At 49.0% G+C, this 14,121-nt stretch overlaps 1 protein-coding gene across 3 annotated transcripts in view; it reads right to left on the bottom strand.

Annotated features, from left to right (window-relative positions):
* Positions 1–14,121, bottom strand: part of LRRIQ3 (leucine rich repeats and IQ motif containing 3) — a 48,601-nt gene that overhangs the window by 14,247 nt on the left and 20,233 nt on the right. For all 3 annotated transcript variants that reach the window (XM_077277334.1, XM_077277335.1, XM_077277333.1), the window contains exons 5-6: positions 6,461–6,614; positions 4,893–4,982 (exon numbers count right to left, since the gene is read on the bottom strand). In XM_077277334.1, coding sequence (XP_077133449.1) covers positions 4,893–4,982; positions 6,461–6,614 — 244 coding nt within the window. The remainder of the gene's footprint in view (positions 1–4,892; positions 4,983–6,460; positions 6,615–14,121) is intronic.

The following is a 14,121-nucleotide window of genomic DNA, read 5'->3' as shown; positions in this document are numbered from 1 at the left end:
TATATACCAGGATGGGGAGCATATATACCAGGATGGGAGACATACACTATATACCAGGATGGGGAACAGATATACCAGGATGGGGAGCATATATACCTGGATGGGGAGCATATATACCTGGATGGGGAGCATATATACCTGGATGGGGAGCATATATACCAGGATGGGGAGCATATATACCAGTATGGGGAGCATATGGTATATACCAGGATGGGGGCATATATACCAGGATGGGGAGCATATATACCAGGATGGGGAGCATATATACCAGGATGGGGGCATATATACCAGGATGGGGAGCATATATACCAGGATGGGGGCATATGTACCTGGATGGGGAGCATATATACCAGGATGGGGAACATATATACCAGGATGGGGGATATATATACCAGGATGGGGGACATATATACCAGGATGGGGGACATATATACCAGGATGGGGGACATATATACCAGGATGGGGGACATATACATGGTTTAGGGGCCATATATATGGAATGGAGGAGCATATACAAGGATGGGGGCATATGAATGGAATGGGGGGAGCATATACGGCCACATGATGCCTATTCTTTGGCCGCCTATATGTTGTATTGACAGAGTCCATTCATTCCCTTCCCCTGTAAGAAGAGAGGCTTTTAATGTACAGGACATCTATCTGTTTCCGTGTCAATATTTGGACAGATGGCGCGCTCCCAAGGAAGGGGGAGCAGTTACGGGAGATCATTTCCAGATATGCAGAAGTCGGCATTAATTTCTCCGATTTACTGTACAATGTAGAATTTATGACTCCTACTCTCATCATCATTTTATTGTTTATAGATTGAGAGCCGGTTCCGCGCCACCAAGCAGAATGAGTATTTAAAGCTAAGCTGATAAATCCTAGAAGCTTAAATCGCTTTTTTGCAATGAATTCCTTATTCTCATTGCTGGAGAAATGGTCTACAGGCTGCAGGAATGAAAAACTCTGGAAAATACATATCTAGTAATGAATACATATAAAGGACATTAAAGGGTTATTCCCAGAAATGAACATAATCCCCATCAATAGGATAGGTATAAATGTTCTGAGTGTTGGAGGTCCATATGTAGGGACCCCCAGTGATACCAAAAATGGGGCTATATATCCCAGGACCGGAGCCCTGCAGAGGAGCCCATGCTCCACTCCATTCATTGTCTATGAGACTGCCTCCGAGTACAGCGCCCCACAATCTCCGGAAGTCCTATATAGAGTGAGTGGAGTGGAGGTCCTCATACTAATCCCGCGCCATTCAGAATATTTCAGAGCCTTGTTTTCAGGATTACAGCCATTGGACCCCAGTTATTCCATCTTTTGGATTGGTGATAATGTTCGTTTTTTGGGAATGTGCAGAAAATCTGCAGCAACAGTAGTGAGAGTTACTTGCAGATCTGTAGCGGATTTCGGTGCAGATTTCCGACAGATTACTAAGAATGGAATCCACAGGTAAATTATCCAGCAGTAAGTCTATTAGGTGGTACTGGTCGGTTCACAGTGACTCTTCTTATACACTTCAGAATCCACATCAAAGAATATTCAAAGAGCATATAAAGCAGTTTTTGATGATAATTTTGAAGTGGATTTGTTGGAGTTTTCTGCCGAGAAGATGAAAAATCAGCAGCATATCAGCCGTGGGTAAACATACTCTTGCTTGGTGAGCTGAAATCGATGGACGATGCTTTTAATCCTGCATCCTCCAGACACAGAGAACCTGTATTAAACTTGAGAGATTATGACTCAGTGGCTTCTTGACTATTTTGGGGGCTTTTTTTGAGACGCCGGTCTCAGTCCAGAATATTTGCTGGTGATTGGATAAACAGCAGATGAAGCGGCGACTGCTGGGAATGATTCACACGTTCCGTCTCGCTGTTAACTTTTGCCTAGTTTTATCTCCGAAGGGAAAGTAATCAAGAAAGTGAACTAGATGCTGAATCCCATGGAGAGCGGCTGCTGAATTCCCACTTAGCTGGCTAATAATAATGTATTTTGCTTCTCCTGGGCGGTGAGTCACTGGAGGCTCTTAAGATGGCAGATTTTTCTTATATTACAGTCTGAATCTTCTATTCCTTGGAAAATCTGACAGGAGCAGATAACGTCAATCACGGCGCGGCACGACTCTGCGCGGATTATTTGGTGTTTATGTTCTTTGTGAGCAGAAAGTGACAGTGTGACAGGTATATTCCAGATACACCCTCTGAGTACAGGACAAAGGCCGTGTGACTCTGCGGAGAGAGGGTGGAGGACGTCGGGCACCTTCTTAACAATTGTATTTTTGATGTGTTGGGGCAGAACGACCTCGGCAGAAAGATATATATGTGTGCGCTTGCTCTGATTCACCACCTTGTTGACGTGGGCATGAACTAATTCCTGCGAGGGGTCAGTCCACGTAACGAGAGACACGAAAATCTCTAAGTAAAGTAGCCAGAGTACCAAAGAAAAGAAAAAGCTGTGAAGTGACCAGAAGAGCACCATCTGGTTGTGCGAGTGGGCACTGTCAGGACAAGGGTCTGGGGTATAGCCGTGGTGACCGGGATAGAATCATCTGGTAGTGTGAGTGGTAATGGTGAGGATGATGGCCTCAGGTGCAGAACAAGTCACCAGGTGAGGACTGGTTGTGTGAGTTGGCACAGTGTGGACGGGAGCCTGAATGGCAATAGTGGCCAGGGGGATGACCATCCGGTTGTGTGAGTGGGCACTGCAAGGACAAGGGTCTGAGGCACAGCGCTAGTGACCATGGGGTGACCATCCAGTTCTGTGAGTGAGCACTGCGTGTATTAGGTCGTCCCATACAGCGCTAGTGACCATGGGGTGACTGTCTAGTTGTAAGAGTGGCCTGGAGTACAGCACTAGTGACCAGGAGCAAACCGTCTAGTAGGGTGAGTGAGCATGGTGAGGACGAGGGCCTGGAATACAACACTAGTGACCAGGAGCGAAGCGTCTAGTAGGGTGAGTGAGCATGTGAGCATGGTGAGGACGAGGGCCTGGAGAACAGCACTAGTGACCAGGAGGGAACCATCTAGTAGTGTAAGCATGGTGAGGACGAGGGCCTGGAGAACAGCACTAGTGACCAGCAGGGAACCATCTAGCAGTGTGAGCATGGTGAGAACAAGGGCCTGGAGAACAGCACTAGTGACCAGGAGGGAACCATCTAGTAGTGTAAGCATGGTGAGGACGAGGGCCTGGAGTACAGCACTAGTGACCAGGACGAAACCATCTAGCAGTGTGAATGAGCATGGTGAGGACGAGGGCCTGGAGTACAGCACTAGTGACCAGGAGGAAACCATGTAGCAGTGTGAGTAAGCATGGTGAGGACGAGGGCCTGGAGTACAGCACTAGTGACCAGGAGGAAACCATCTAGCAGTGTGAGTGAGCATGGTGAGGACGAGGGCCTGGAGTACAGCACTAGTGACCAGGAGGAAACCATCTAGCAGTGTGAGTGAGCATGGTGAGGACGAGGGCCTGGAGTACAGCACTAGTGACCAGGAGGAAACCATGTAGCAGTGTGAGTGAGCATGGTGAGGACGAGGGCCTGGAGTACAGCACTAGTGACCAGGACGAAACCATGTAGCAGTGTGAGTGAGCATGGTGAGGACGAGGGCCTGGAGTACAGCACTAGTGACCAGATGGAAACCATCTAGCAGTGTGAATGAGCATGGTGAGAACAAGGGCCTGGAGAACAGCACTAGTGACCAGGAGGGAACCATCTAGTAGGGTAAGCATTGTGAGGACGGGGGCCTGGAGAACAGCACTAGTGACCAGGAGGGAACCATCTAGTAGTGTAAGCATGGTGAGGACGAGGGCCTGGAGTACAGCACTAGTGACCAGGACGAAACCATCTAGCAGTGTGAATGAGCATGGTGAGGACGAGGGCCTGGAGAACAGCACTAGTGACCAGGAGGAAACCATCTAGCAGTGTGAGTGAGCATGGTGAGGACGAGGGCCTGGAATACAGCACTAGTGACCAGGAGGAAACCATCTAGCAGTGTGAGTGAGCATGGTGAGGACGAGGGCCTGGAATACAGCACTAGTGACCAGGAGGGAACCATCTAGTAGGGTAAGCATGGTGAGGACGAGGGCCTGGAGTACAGCACTAGTGACCAGGAGGGAACCATCTAGCAGTGTGAGTGAGCATGGTGAGAACAAGGGCCTGGAGAACACCACTAGTGACCAGGAGGGAACCATCTAGTAGTGTAAGCATGGTGGGGACGGGGGCCTGGAATACAGCACTAGTGACCAGGAGGAAACCATCTAGCAGTGTGAATGAGCATGGTGAGGATGAGGGCCTCAGGGGCAGAACAAGGGACCAGGAGTCCGGTTTGTGAGTTGGTGAGGGCCTGAATGGTGCTCCTGACCAGGGCGTGACTGTCCAGTTGTGTGAGTGGGCACGGTGAGGACAAGGCCCTGAGGTGCAGAACAAGTGACCTGGAGGGGGCTGCTTGTGTTAGTGGGGGTGACAGCACTAAAGGCCAGGGGGTGACAGTCCAGTTGTGTGCGTGGGCACGGTGCGGGTAATGGCCCTACATTATGCTGCTATCAGATTAAATAGCAAAAACCTGATTCCCTTTAACCCTAGCTAAGGTTAGAAAAAGTGTAAAAACCTAAAAGCAGTTCTTAGTGAAAACGTAAAAGCAGCACGTGTGTCACTAGCCGCCCATGTTCTGCCATCTCGGTCACTGCTTATGCAGAGCGCAGCAGTGGAGATGTGCTGGTTGTTGGGTGCTGCACTCTGCATAGGCAGCAACAGAGATAACAAGGCTGACTTCATTGTACCTAAAACGGTCATTTCAGCCTTGAGATTATTTGTGCACATTGAGCCTCGTGGGTAATTCTCTAATGTCGCCGCTGGTTCTCTGAGTTTTATTGCTCCTCACCTGCAGAACGTCTCGCTGCAGCTTCCACAGATCCACCGTAATGTGCGTCACCGGCGGCAGGTCCGGAGCGCTGCTTCCTCTTCTCACAGGCTGTTAAATATCAGTAATAGAAAAAAGCCTCATGAAATCGCGTCCTCCTGCTCCGCAAAGTCACCGCGCCACCGTCCTGTCTCACCACGGTCACCCCGGGCACTTTATGGGGCACACTGTGCGGCATTTAACTCCTGCAGTGACGATAACCTCCCCCGTCCTCCATAAAGCAGGGCTGTCGCCAGCCACATCGCTGCCATTATCCGCGATTAAAGGGAAACTCTACTTTCTGGCAATAATTTACAATACACAGTGAAATTACATCTGGGAAAATCCTTCGCTTTCGGCCTCGCCCAAACGTCAATTATGTTTTTGCACAGAAAAAAAAAAAAACAAAAGAAAAAACAAGATCAGTTTCGTCAGTTTTTCATGTATTTTCGGCACGGGCGGCAGTGTGTCCTCTTTTAGTATTAGTGTCTTATCTATTTTGCTCAGTGCAAAAAATAAATACATTTCCCGATGCTTTTCTTAGGCTAAGTTCACACTGGGTGTTTTTGCAGTGTTTTTTTAATGAATTTTTTTTTTCATGCTGCTAATTTTTAGCTGCGTTTTACAGCACCAGCAAAAGTCTATGAGATGTCAGAAATCTCCTGCACACATTGGTTTTTTTGTCTTCAGTATTTTGTGCTTTGCGTGGTTTTTTGCACAATGGAGCATGTCACTTCTTTCCACGTTTTTCACCCATTGAAATGAATGGGCAGTGAAAAACTGCTGAAAAAATGCACCAAAAACTTGGGTATCAGGTTTCGCTGCATTTTTTGTGCCAAAACCCGATTCTACGGAATAGGACCTTTTTTTTTTTTAACACTAAACTTTATCAGCATGCACAAGAGACAAATCTAGCATGCCAAAACCGCAGCAAAAAACGCATAAAAAACTCGAGAAAAAAAACAAACACGTAAAGCCAGGAAAAATGCTTTTATTTCTGCAGCTTCTTTCCTGCCAAAAGATCATGTTTTGCTACAGAAAAAAAAACACTGAGTGTGCACATAGCCTTACAGATCACGTAATAAAACCAGATGACACATAGATGGCGTCTGTCTGCTGTGGGGTTTTTTTTTGCTTTTTTCTTTATACTGATCCGTTCATTTAAAGGCCAAGTTTGACTTGGATGAAAAATGGATGTCACCTATTTTTTTTCAGACAATAGGTTTGAAAAAAGAAGTATGAACAGCCCTGTCAACTATAAAGGGTGCATGCTCTATATGAGCAACACACGGGTCAAATACGTACTCTAAACACATTTTACTGGGGTCTTAAACCATGTTCCCAAGTGGAGGAAGCAGCTGTAAGTAACGGGTGATCCTGGAAGCAAAAGTAAATCTGCTGCAGCGCCTCCGCAGGAAAAATGAAGCATTACACACGTCAGGTCCTCCAGAGCAAGAAACTGACTAATAGGTGGACGGACGTCCTGCTAATTTGACCCTATATATAATATACACTTCCCCATTAAGGTTTTTTTTTTTTTTCATTTTTACCTGTACAATCTCCAGGAGTCGTCCGCGGTTCAACGGAAGGTCCCACAAGTTCGGTTCCACCACAGCTTTAGCAGGCGGGCTCGCCCTCCGCTCCCGACTTCCCCTTTGCCAGTAATGTAATTTCACCCTCTTGGTCTCCAGCGGAGGAGTAAAGCTGTGAATATAGACCCAGCGTATTATTTCTAGCATACTTTGCAAATATTCTAAGCCCGGGGTAATATATGAAGGATGGAAAGTCGCATTGTGACCCTGCACATTAATAACGGTGATTCGCGTCGCCGCCATAGTGAAGATTGGATTTTCTGTATCTTACTTTATTTTGTATATGGATACTTCATTTTTCTTTTTTATGTCGCCATCACTTCTCCCTAAGTCCCAGCGCCCTCTTTAGCTGTGAGCTATCTCTCAGCCACCTGCGCAGCGCGCTCCCTTACTCTTCACCCAGACAGGTATATCTCCCGGAGGAAAACTCAGCGCGTTATCCAGATCAGGGGATGAGTGGACAGTGGGGCGAAAACAGCAGCAGAGGCAGCGACACTGCAGAAAAAGAAGGCCGCAGACTGAAAACGTGTGTGTGGAGCTAAGGCTGGAAGGAAGGAAAAAAAAAATTTAAAAAAATGTCAAAATTATGAAATTTGCCCAGATGAGCAGGATGACACAATATAATGGGGAAGAATTCAGTGTAACCCGTGTAATCCCTGCTCCTTGTGGGATTTACGTCCCCGGTGCTGCTTGTACTTCATGATTGACAGTTCGACCTCTGCACAAATACACAGATACGGCTCTCAGTCATTCATACAGCAATCTACATAGCAATTCTGTCACAGTCTAGGCACGGCCATCGTGATCAAGGTCTCTATTCAGGGAAATCTCCATGTCGAAAGGAGATGCAGTATACTTAATTAAGAAATATGTGGCGGAGTCAATGTGTACATACATTACATTACTGATCCTGAGTTACCTCCTGTATTATACTCCAGAGCTGCACTCACTATTCTGCTGGTGCAGTCACTGTGTACATACATTACATTACTGATCCTGAGTTACCTCCTGTATTATACCCCAGAGCTGCACTCACTATTCTGCTGGTGCAGTCACTGTGTACATACATTACATTACTGATCCTGAGTTACATACTGTATTATACTCAGGAGCTGCACTCACTATTCTGCTGTTGCAGTCACTGTGTATGCAGCGCCCCAGAGTCCTGGTTGTTGCAGTACTGTGGCTCCGCCACTATGGGGAGCTATGGTACGTCTGATGGCACCGAAGGAGTTCATCTGACCAGGTATCACAGACACCAATACATTTCACAGCCGGGCCTCCGGGGGGAGTTAAGGGTGCTATTCACTAGGCCACTCCCCACCATAGTGGGTAAACTGGGGGTCAGGCAGGAAGTTAGATTAGAAGCTGACTGGGTTGGAACCAGGCAACACCTTGTGGCAGAGGGTGTTGTGGGGGGAAGATACAGTAGGGTCTCTGTCAGGGGTGGGATCCTGACAGAGGCTTGGCAACTTGAACGAACGTAACGGGACCGTGCCTGCTCAGGATAGCGGCGGTACCCAAGGAGGGACTAGAAGCGAGATAGATTGTGCTGAGTGAGAAACGAGATCAAAGCAACAAGGAGAATACCAGTAGGAGTCGTGCTGTAAGACCGAAGCAACATCCTACTGAGGCGCATAACCGGTGGCCGGAACGCCGAGGGAGTATTATAATATCCAGCTTCAAGCAATACTCTAAACAGCGGCAGGACAGTCAGTCTCAGGCGGGCTGTCTCACCTAAATCACCTATGCAGTCTTGGGGGGCAACTTGTGGAGAGGGGCGACTCTAGGGTCCCGGAAGAGCTCCGAGCCTACCCGTCAAACGGGTGCCGTCCCAACCAGAACATCAGGGAGGGACGGAGGATTAGCAGAACATCATCTAATCGAGTTGTGAGGGAACTTAAGAAACAGACACAACAGTTGTGGGGACTTTCCGTAAGCACAGCAGGGAAGGACCACAACACATAGCGCAAGCAGGAAGGCACCGATTTCCACCTGTGAAGGGAACTCTGGAGGTGCCATTGGACCGGCCGGACTTGCGCAGCCTGGTGAACCGTATTCTGGACTGAGGACCAAGAGATCTTCAGTAAAGAGGTAAAGAGACTGCAACCTGGTGTCCTCGTTATTTATCGCAACCTGCACCCCACAACTGCACCATTATCACCACTTATTACACTGGACGTTCCCCACTGACAGACAGGGCCACGGACCGGGTCTAGCCACCGTGACAACCCCAGAACTGAGACTCAGAGGCCCGGCTCCGGGTACCCCTCGGCCCTGCGGCGGTGTGGGGGCGCTCCAACTTGGCGTCACGAACAGGATCTACTTAAGCCTGAAGAATCAGGTCATGTGTGCCTTGGAACTGTGATTTATTGTGCTTGGACTGTACTTTATTACAAAGACTGTGTGCTGCGCCACTTGAAGAGAAGAGGGGCGTGGAGTGGGCGTAGGCAAGCTGGAGAGCGCGAAAAACAATTGCCGCCCAGTGTAAATATTTCTGCACTGTGAGGACGTGTCCGTCAGCAGCAGAGATCCGCCTCCTAATCCTCAATGGAGGGCGGAGACCGAGAAAACGACACCGCCCACGAAGGAGAGAGCGGGAAAGAGACCAGGAAGCGACCCACGTGGAGGACGCCATGGCCAGCAGCTCTGAACCCGACAGTGGGGTTGAAGTGGAGATCTCCCCCAACTACCCGGATGAGCACAGCAGCCCGTTCTCCGCGGACAGCACCGAACTCCTACGGGTCGAGATGGAGAGCTTACTCGACCAGCTCCTTCAGCTGAGCATAAAGGCCCAGGCTCCGCACCAGGCAGCGCCGGAAGAAGGTCCTCGGGCGCCGGATCCTGCACCGTTACCGGAGCAGCCGCTGGGACCCTTGCTGACCCCGCCGGAGGAACCCGTTGCGGAAGAAGAACCTACACTGGCCGGTGAGTCTGCCGACCCCGTCCCGCTGGCCGAGGGTTTGCTGGTGGGTCCCGTAGCAGCACCCCCTCCCCCGGGAACCCATCGACTCCAGCGCTCCAGCGCCTGCTACCGTGGGAGGAAGCCACGGGCATGGAACACCGTATGCGAGCCCCAATCACCCCTACTCCCCTGCTGTGTGAGATCCACGCGGAGCGCACGGTGTGCCGCTGGGTGAACCCCGGGTCCGATCTTATGGGGTTCCCTGGGGTGGAGACCCAGGAGGGAGAGAGGGTGCAGGCCCTAAGCTGGGGAGAATATCAGGCCCAGCTACAGCAGCAGTGGAAGGAACAAGACGACAAGTACCAGGCCGGGCTGGAGGCCTGCCATCGGAAAGACTTGGCGGTGAAGGACCGGGCCCGCAAGGACCCCACTGCCCACCAGGCCCTGCGCAGGCAGGGCATCATTACCACCTTTAAGCTCCGTGGGGGCTGGGGCTTTATCAAGGAACCGGGTCTGTATGCGGAGGTGTTTGTGAACCGGAGGGATGTTGAATCGCACCTCAGGGAGGGCCACCCAGGCCGGGATCTCTATCCGGGGGATAAAGTCTCCTACACCAGGCACTTTGGGGAAAAGGGGTGGTTTGCCCTGAATGTCTACAAGGAGCCAACCCCTGTGATGCCTCCGATTAGGGTGCCAGTAAAGCTGACCCCTGTAGCAAAAGTGTCCCCTTGTGGTCAGCCCGTGGTCGTGGCCAGAACCACCGAAGATACTCCCACGTGCACTATGGTCAAAACCACGACATGCAGCATCGTCACCTCCACCACCCTCGTAGCCAAGGAGACACCGCTTACGGAGGGTGGTGCCCGTACTGCTGCGGAGCTGAAGACTGTGGGTACACAGACCCCCAGTTGGGACGACAGACCCCCTTATGCAGTACCAGGTGGATCGCAATACCCAAAGGGGTTGCCTCCGCCGGTGCTGCCCCCTGAGTGGTTTAAGTAAGCATGAATGCTTTGACAATGTAAATAGTTCTTCCTTTAACGGTTTGTTTACTGTTTGCTAAACCCGTCCAGGGTTAATTCTTTATGGATCCCTTTGTTGACCCGGGATCCCTATTGTTGTTTTGTTTATTTTTTCTAAGTTTTTGCACAAGTCTTAAAAACTGCCGCAATCATGAACAGTGCATGATACAAACTTCTTGTACATAGTTTGCACCTTATTAAAGGTGCTCCCTACTGGTTTTACTTAAAAAAGGACTCTTTGTGAAGATACCACACTGGAACCTTTGTTGAGTATGGACTGGTAGCTTGAGAAGACACGCTACCTCATGGAGACTTGATCCCCTCTTAAAGGGGATGTTCATCTACGTACTTATGAGTAATACTGCCTTAAAACAGTAAAGTGATGATGATGCTTTAAAAGAAAATGACACTGTCTACATGTAAAAGTTATATGTATTGAACTGGTTAACTGTAGAAGAAATGTTGATAATGTTGATAGAAAACGGGGATAGAAGGTAAACCCTGAGTCCTCCGTGGAAAGATAGTTTATTGAAAGAAAGAGTTAATAATGTGTTACCGAGGACAGAAAGTGAACCCGTAGGGGTTAGGTAGTGAGTCCTCCTAGGAGCCATCTGAAGAAGGCTCAGTAGTCCTAAACTGAAAGAATGTTATGTTTTATACTGTGTATAGTAGTGGAAAAGACAGAAGGCTCGGGCTGAAAGGAGCGGTCCTGTAAGAAAGGAGAGGCAGTAGGTCTGGTGCTGATAGGACAGGCGGTCCTGCAGATTTAAAGGAGAATGAAAAAGTTAAATTACCTTATAATGTGATTATAGGAAGGTCTTTAGTGGATTCAGAGTGTATGTCCTTAAAGGCAATGTTAAATTATTGTTCAACAATTTTGTACTAAGTAGAATACCCGGTTGGGTAAGAAGAGTTATTTATAGCATGTAGCCATGTTTGTAACGTTCAAGTGTCCTTACCTCCCATAAAGGGAAGCCTGTTCAAGTATACTTACTGTTATTGCACTCAACAAAACTGTATGTCTTTTTGCTAACTTGTATTGTTGTTTTCTTCCCAGTCCCGGAGTACTGTGTTTAACCAGGGGGGAGTGCAGCGCCCCAGAGTCCTGGTCGTTGCAGTACTGTGGCTCCGCCACTATGGGGAGCTATGGCACGTCTGATGGCACCGAAGGAGTTCATCTGACCAGGTATCACAGACACCAATACATTTCACAGCCGGGCCTCCGGGGGGAGTTAAGGGTTCTATTCATTAGGCCACTCCCCACCATAGTGGGTAAACTGGGGGTCAGGCAGGAAGTTAGATTAGAAGCTGACTGGGTTGGAACCAGGCAACACCTTGTGGCAGAGGGTGTTGTGGGGGGAAGATACAGTAGGGTCTCTGTCAGGGGTGGGATCCTGACAGAGGCTTGGCAACTTGAACGAACGTAACGGGACCGTGCCTGCTCAGGATAGCGGCGGTGCCCAAGGAGGGACCAGAAGCGAGATAGATTGTGCTGAGTGAGAAACGAGATCAAAGCGATAGGAGAAATACCAGTAGGAGTCGTGCTGTAAGACCGAAGCAACATCTGTCATGATCTCCATGGCCAGAGAACTAGCATAAGCCTCAATAGGAACAAGCTCTTGGAAGATGTAACTATACTGACCATGAACTAAACCTACCGCATCATCTAGAAGTAGCCAGGTAGCATGTCCTACTTTTTATCCCTATATGCCCAGCGCCGGCCGGAGAACTAAATAATGCTAGCAGAGGGAAATATAAGACCTGACTCACCTCTAGAGAAATGCCCAAAAAGGAGACAGAAGCCCCCCACATATATTGGCGGTGATATGAGATGAAACAACAAACGCAGCAGGAAAATAGTTTTAGCAAATTTGAGGTCCGCTTTCTAGATAGCAGAAGACAGAAAGCATACTTTCATGGTCAGTAGAAAACCCTAACAAAACACATCCAGAAATTACTTTAGGACTCTGGCATTAACTCATAATACCAGAGTGGCAATTCCTGATCAACAAGAGCTTTCCAGACACAGTAACGAAACTGCAGCTGTGAACTGGAACCAAAATACAAAAACAAAACATGGACGAATGTCCAACTTATCTAGTAGATGTCTGGGAACAGGAACAAGCACAGAGAGGCTTCTGATAACATTGTTGACCGGCAAGCATCTAACAGAGAAGCCAGGTTATATAGCGACACCCAGATCTAATCAGAACAGGTGAACAGGGAAGATGATGTCACAAGTTCAATTCCACCAGTAGCCACCGGGGGAGCCCAGAATCCAAATTCACAACAGTACCCCCCCCTCAAGGAGGGGGCACCGAACCCTCACCAGAACCACCAGGGCGATCAGGATGGGCCCTATGAAAGGCACGAACCAGATCAGAGGCATGAACATCAGATGCAGTGACCCAAGAATTATCCTCCTGGCCGTATCCCTTCCACTTGACCAGATACTGGAGTCTCCGTCTGGAAACACGGGAGTCTAGGATTTTTTCCACAACGTACTCCAACTCACCCTCAACCAACACCGGAGCAGGAGGCTCAACGGAAGGCACAACCGGTGCCTCATACCTGCGCAATAACGACCGATGAAAAACGTTATGAATAGAAAAGGATGCAGGGAGGTCCAAACGGAAGGAAACAGGGTTAAGAATCTCCAATATTTTATACGGACCGATGAACCGAGGCTTAAACTTAGGAGATGAGACCCTCATAGGGACAAAACGAGAAGACAACCACACCAAATCTCCAACACAAAGCCGAGGACCAACACGACGGTGACGGTTGGCAAAAAGCTGAGTCTTCTCCTGGGACAACTTTAAATTGTCCATCACCTGCCCCCAGATATGATGCAATCTCTCCACCACCGCATCCACTCCAGGACAATCCGAGGATTCCATCTGACCGGAGGAAAATCGAGGGTGGAACCCCGAATTACAGAAAAACGGGGACACCAAAGTGGCAGAGCTGGCCCGATTATTGAGGGCGAACTCCGCCAATGGCAAAAAAGCAACCCAATCATCCTGGTCAGCAGACACAAAACACCTCAGATATGTCTCCAGGGTCTGATTAGTCCGCTCGGTCTGGCCATTAGTCTGAGGGTGAAAAGCAGACGAAAAAGACAAATCTATGCCCATCCTAGCACAGAATGCCCGCCAAAATCTAGACACAAATTGGGTTCCTCTGTCAGAAACGATATTCTCAGGAATACCATGCAAACGAACAACATTTTGAAAAAACAGGGGCACCAACTCGGAAGAAGAAGGCAATTTGGGCAGGGGAACCAAATGGACCATCTTAGAAAAACGGTCACACACCACCCAGATGACAGACATCTTCTGAGAAACAGGCAGATCTGAAATAAAATCCATCGAGATGTGTGTCCAAGGCCTCTTAGGAATAGGCAAGGGCAACAATAATCCACTAGCCCGAGAACAACAAGGCTTGGCCCGAGCACAAACGTCACAAGACTGCACAAAGCCTCGCACATCTCGTGACAGGGAAGGCCACCAGAAGGATCTTGCCACCAAATCCCTGGTACCAAAAATTCCAGGATGACCTGCCAATGCAGAAGAATGTACCTCAGAGATGACTCTACTGGTCCAATCATCAGGAACAAACAACCTATCAGGCGGACAACGATCCGGTCTATCCGCCTGAAACTCCTGCAAGGCCCGCCGCAGGTCTGGAGA

The sequence above is a fragment of the Ranitomeya variabilis genome, chromosome 8 (genome assembly GCF_051348905.1).
Source record: "Ranitomeya variabilis isolate aRanVar5 chromosome 8, aRanVar5.hap1, whole genome shotgun sequence".
Classification (NCBI taxonomy): Eukaryota; Metazoa; Chordata; class Amphibia; order Anura; family Dendrobatidae; genus Ranitomeya; species Ranitomeya variabilis.
This window is presented reverse-complemented; position numbering and strand designations above follow the sequence as displayed.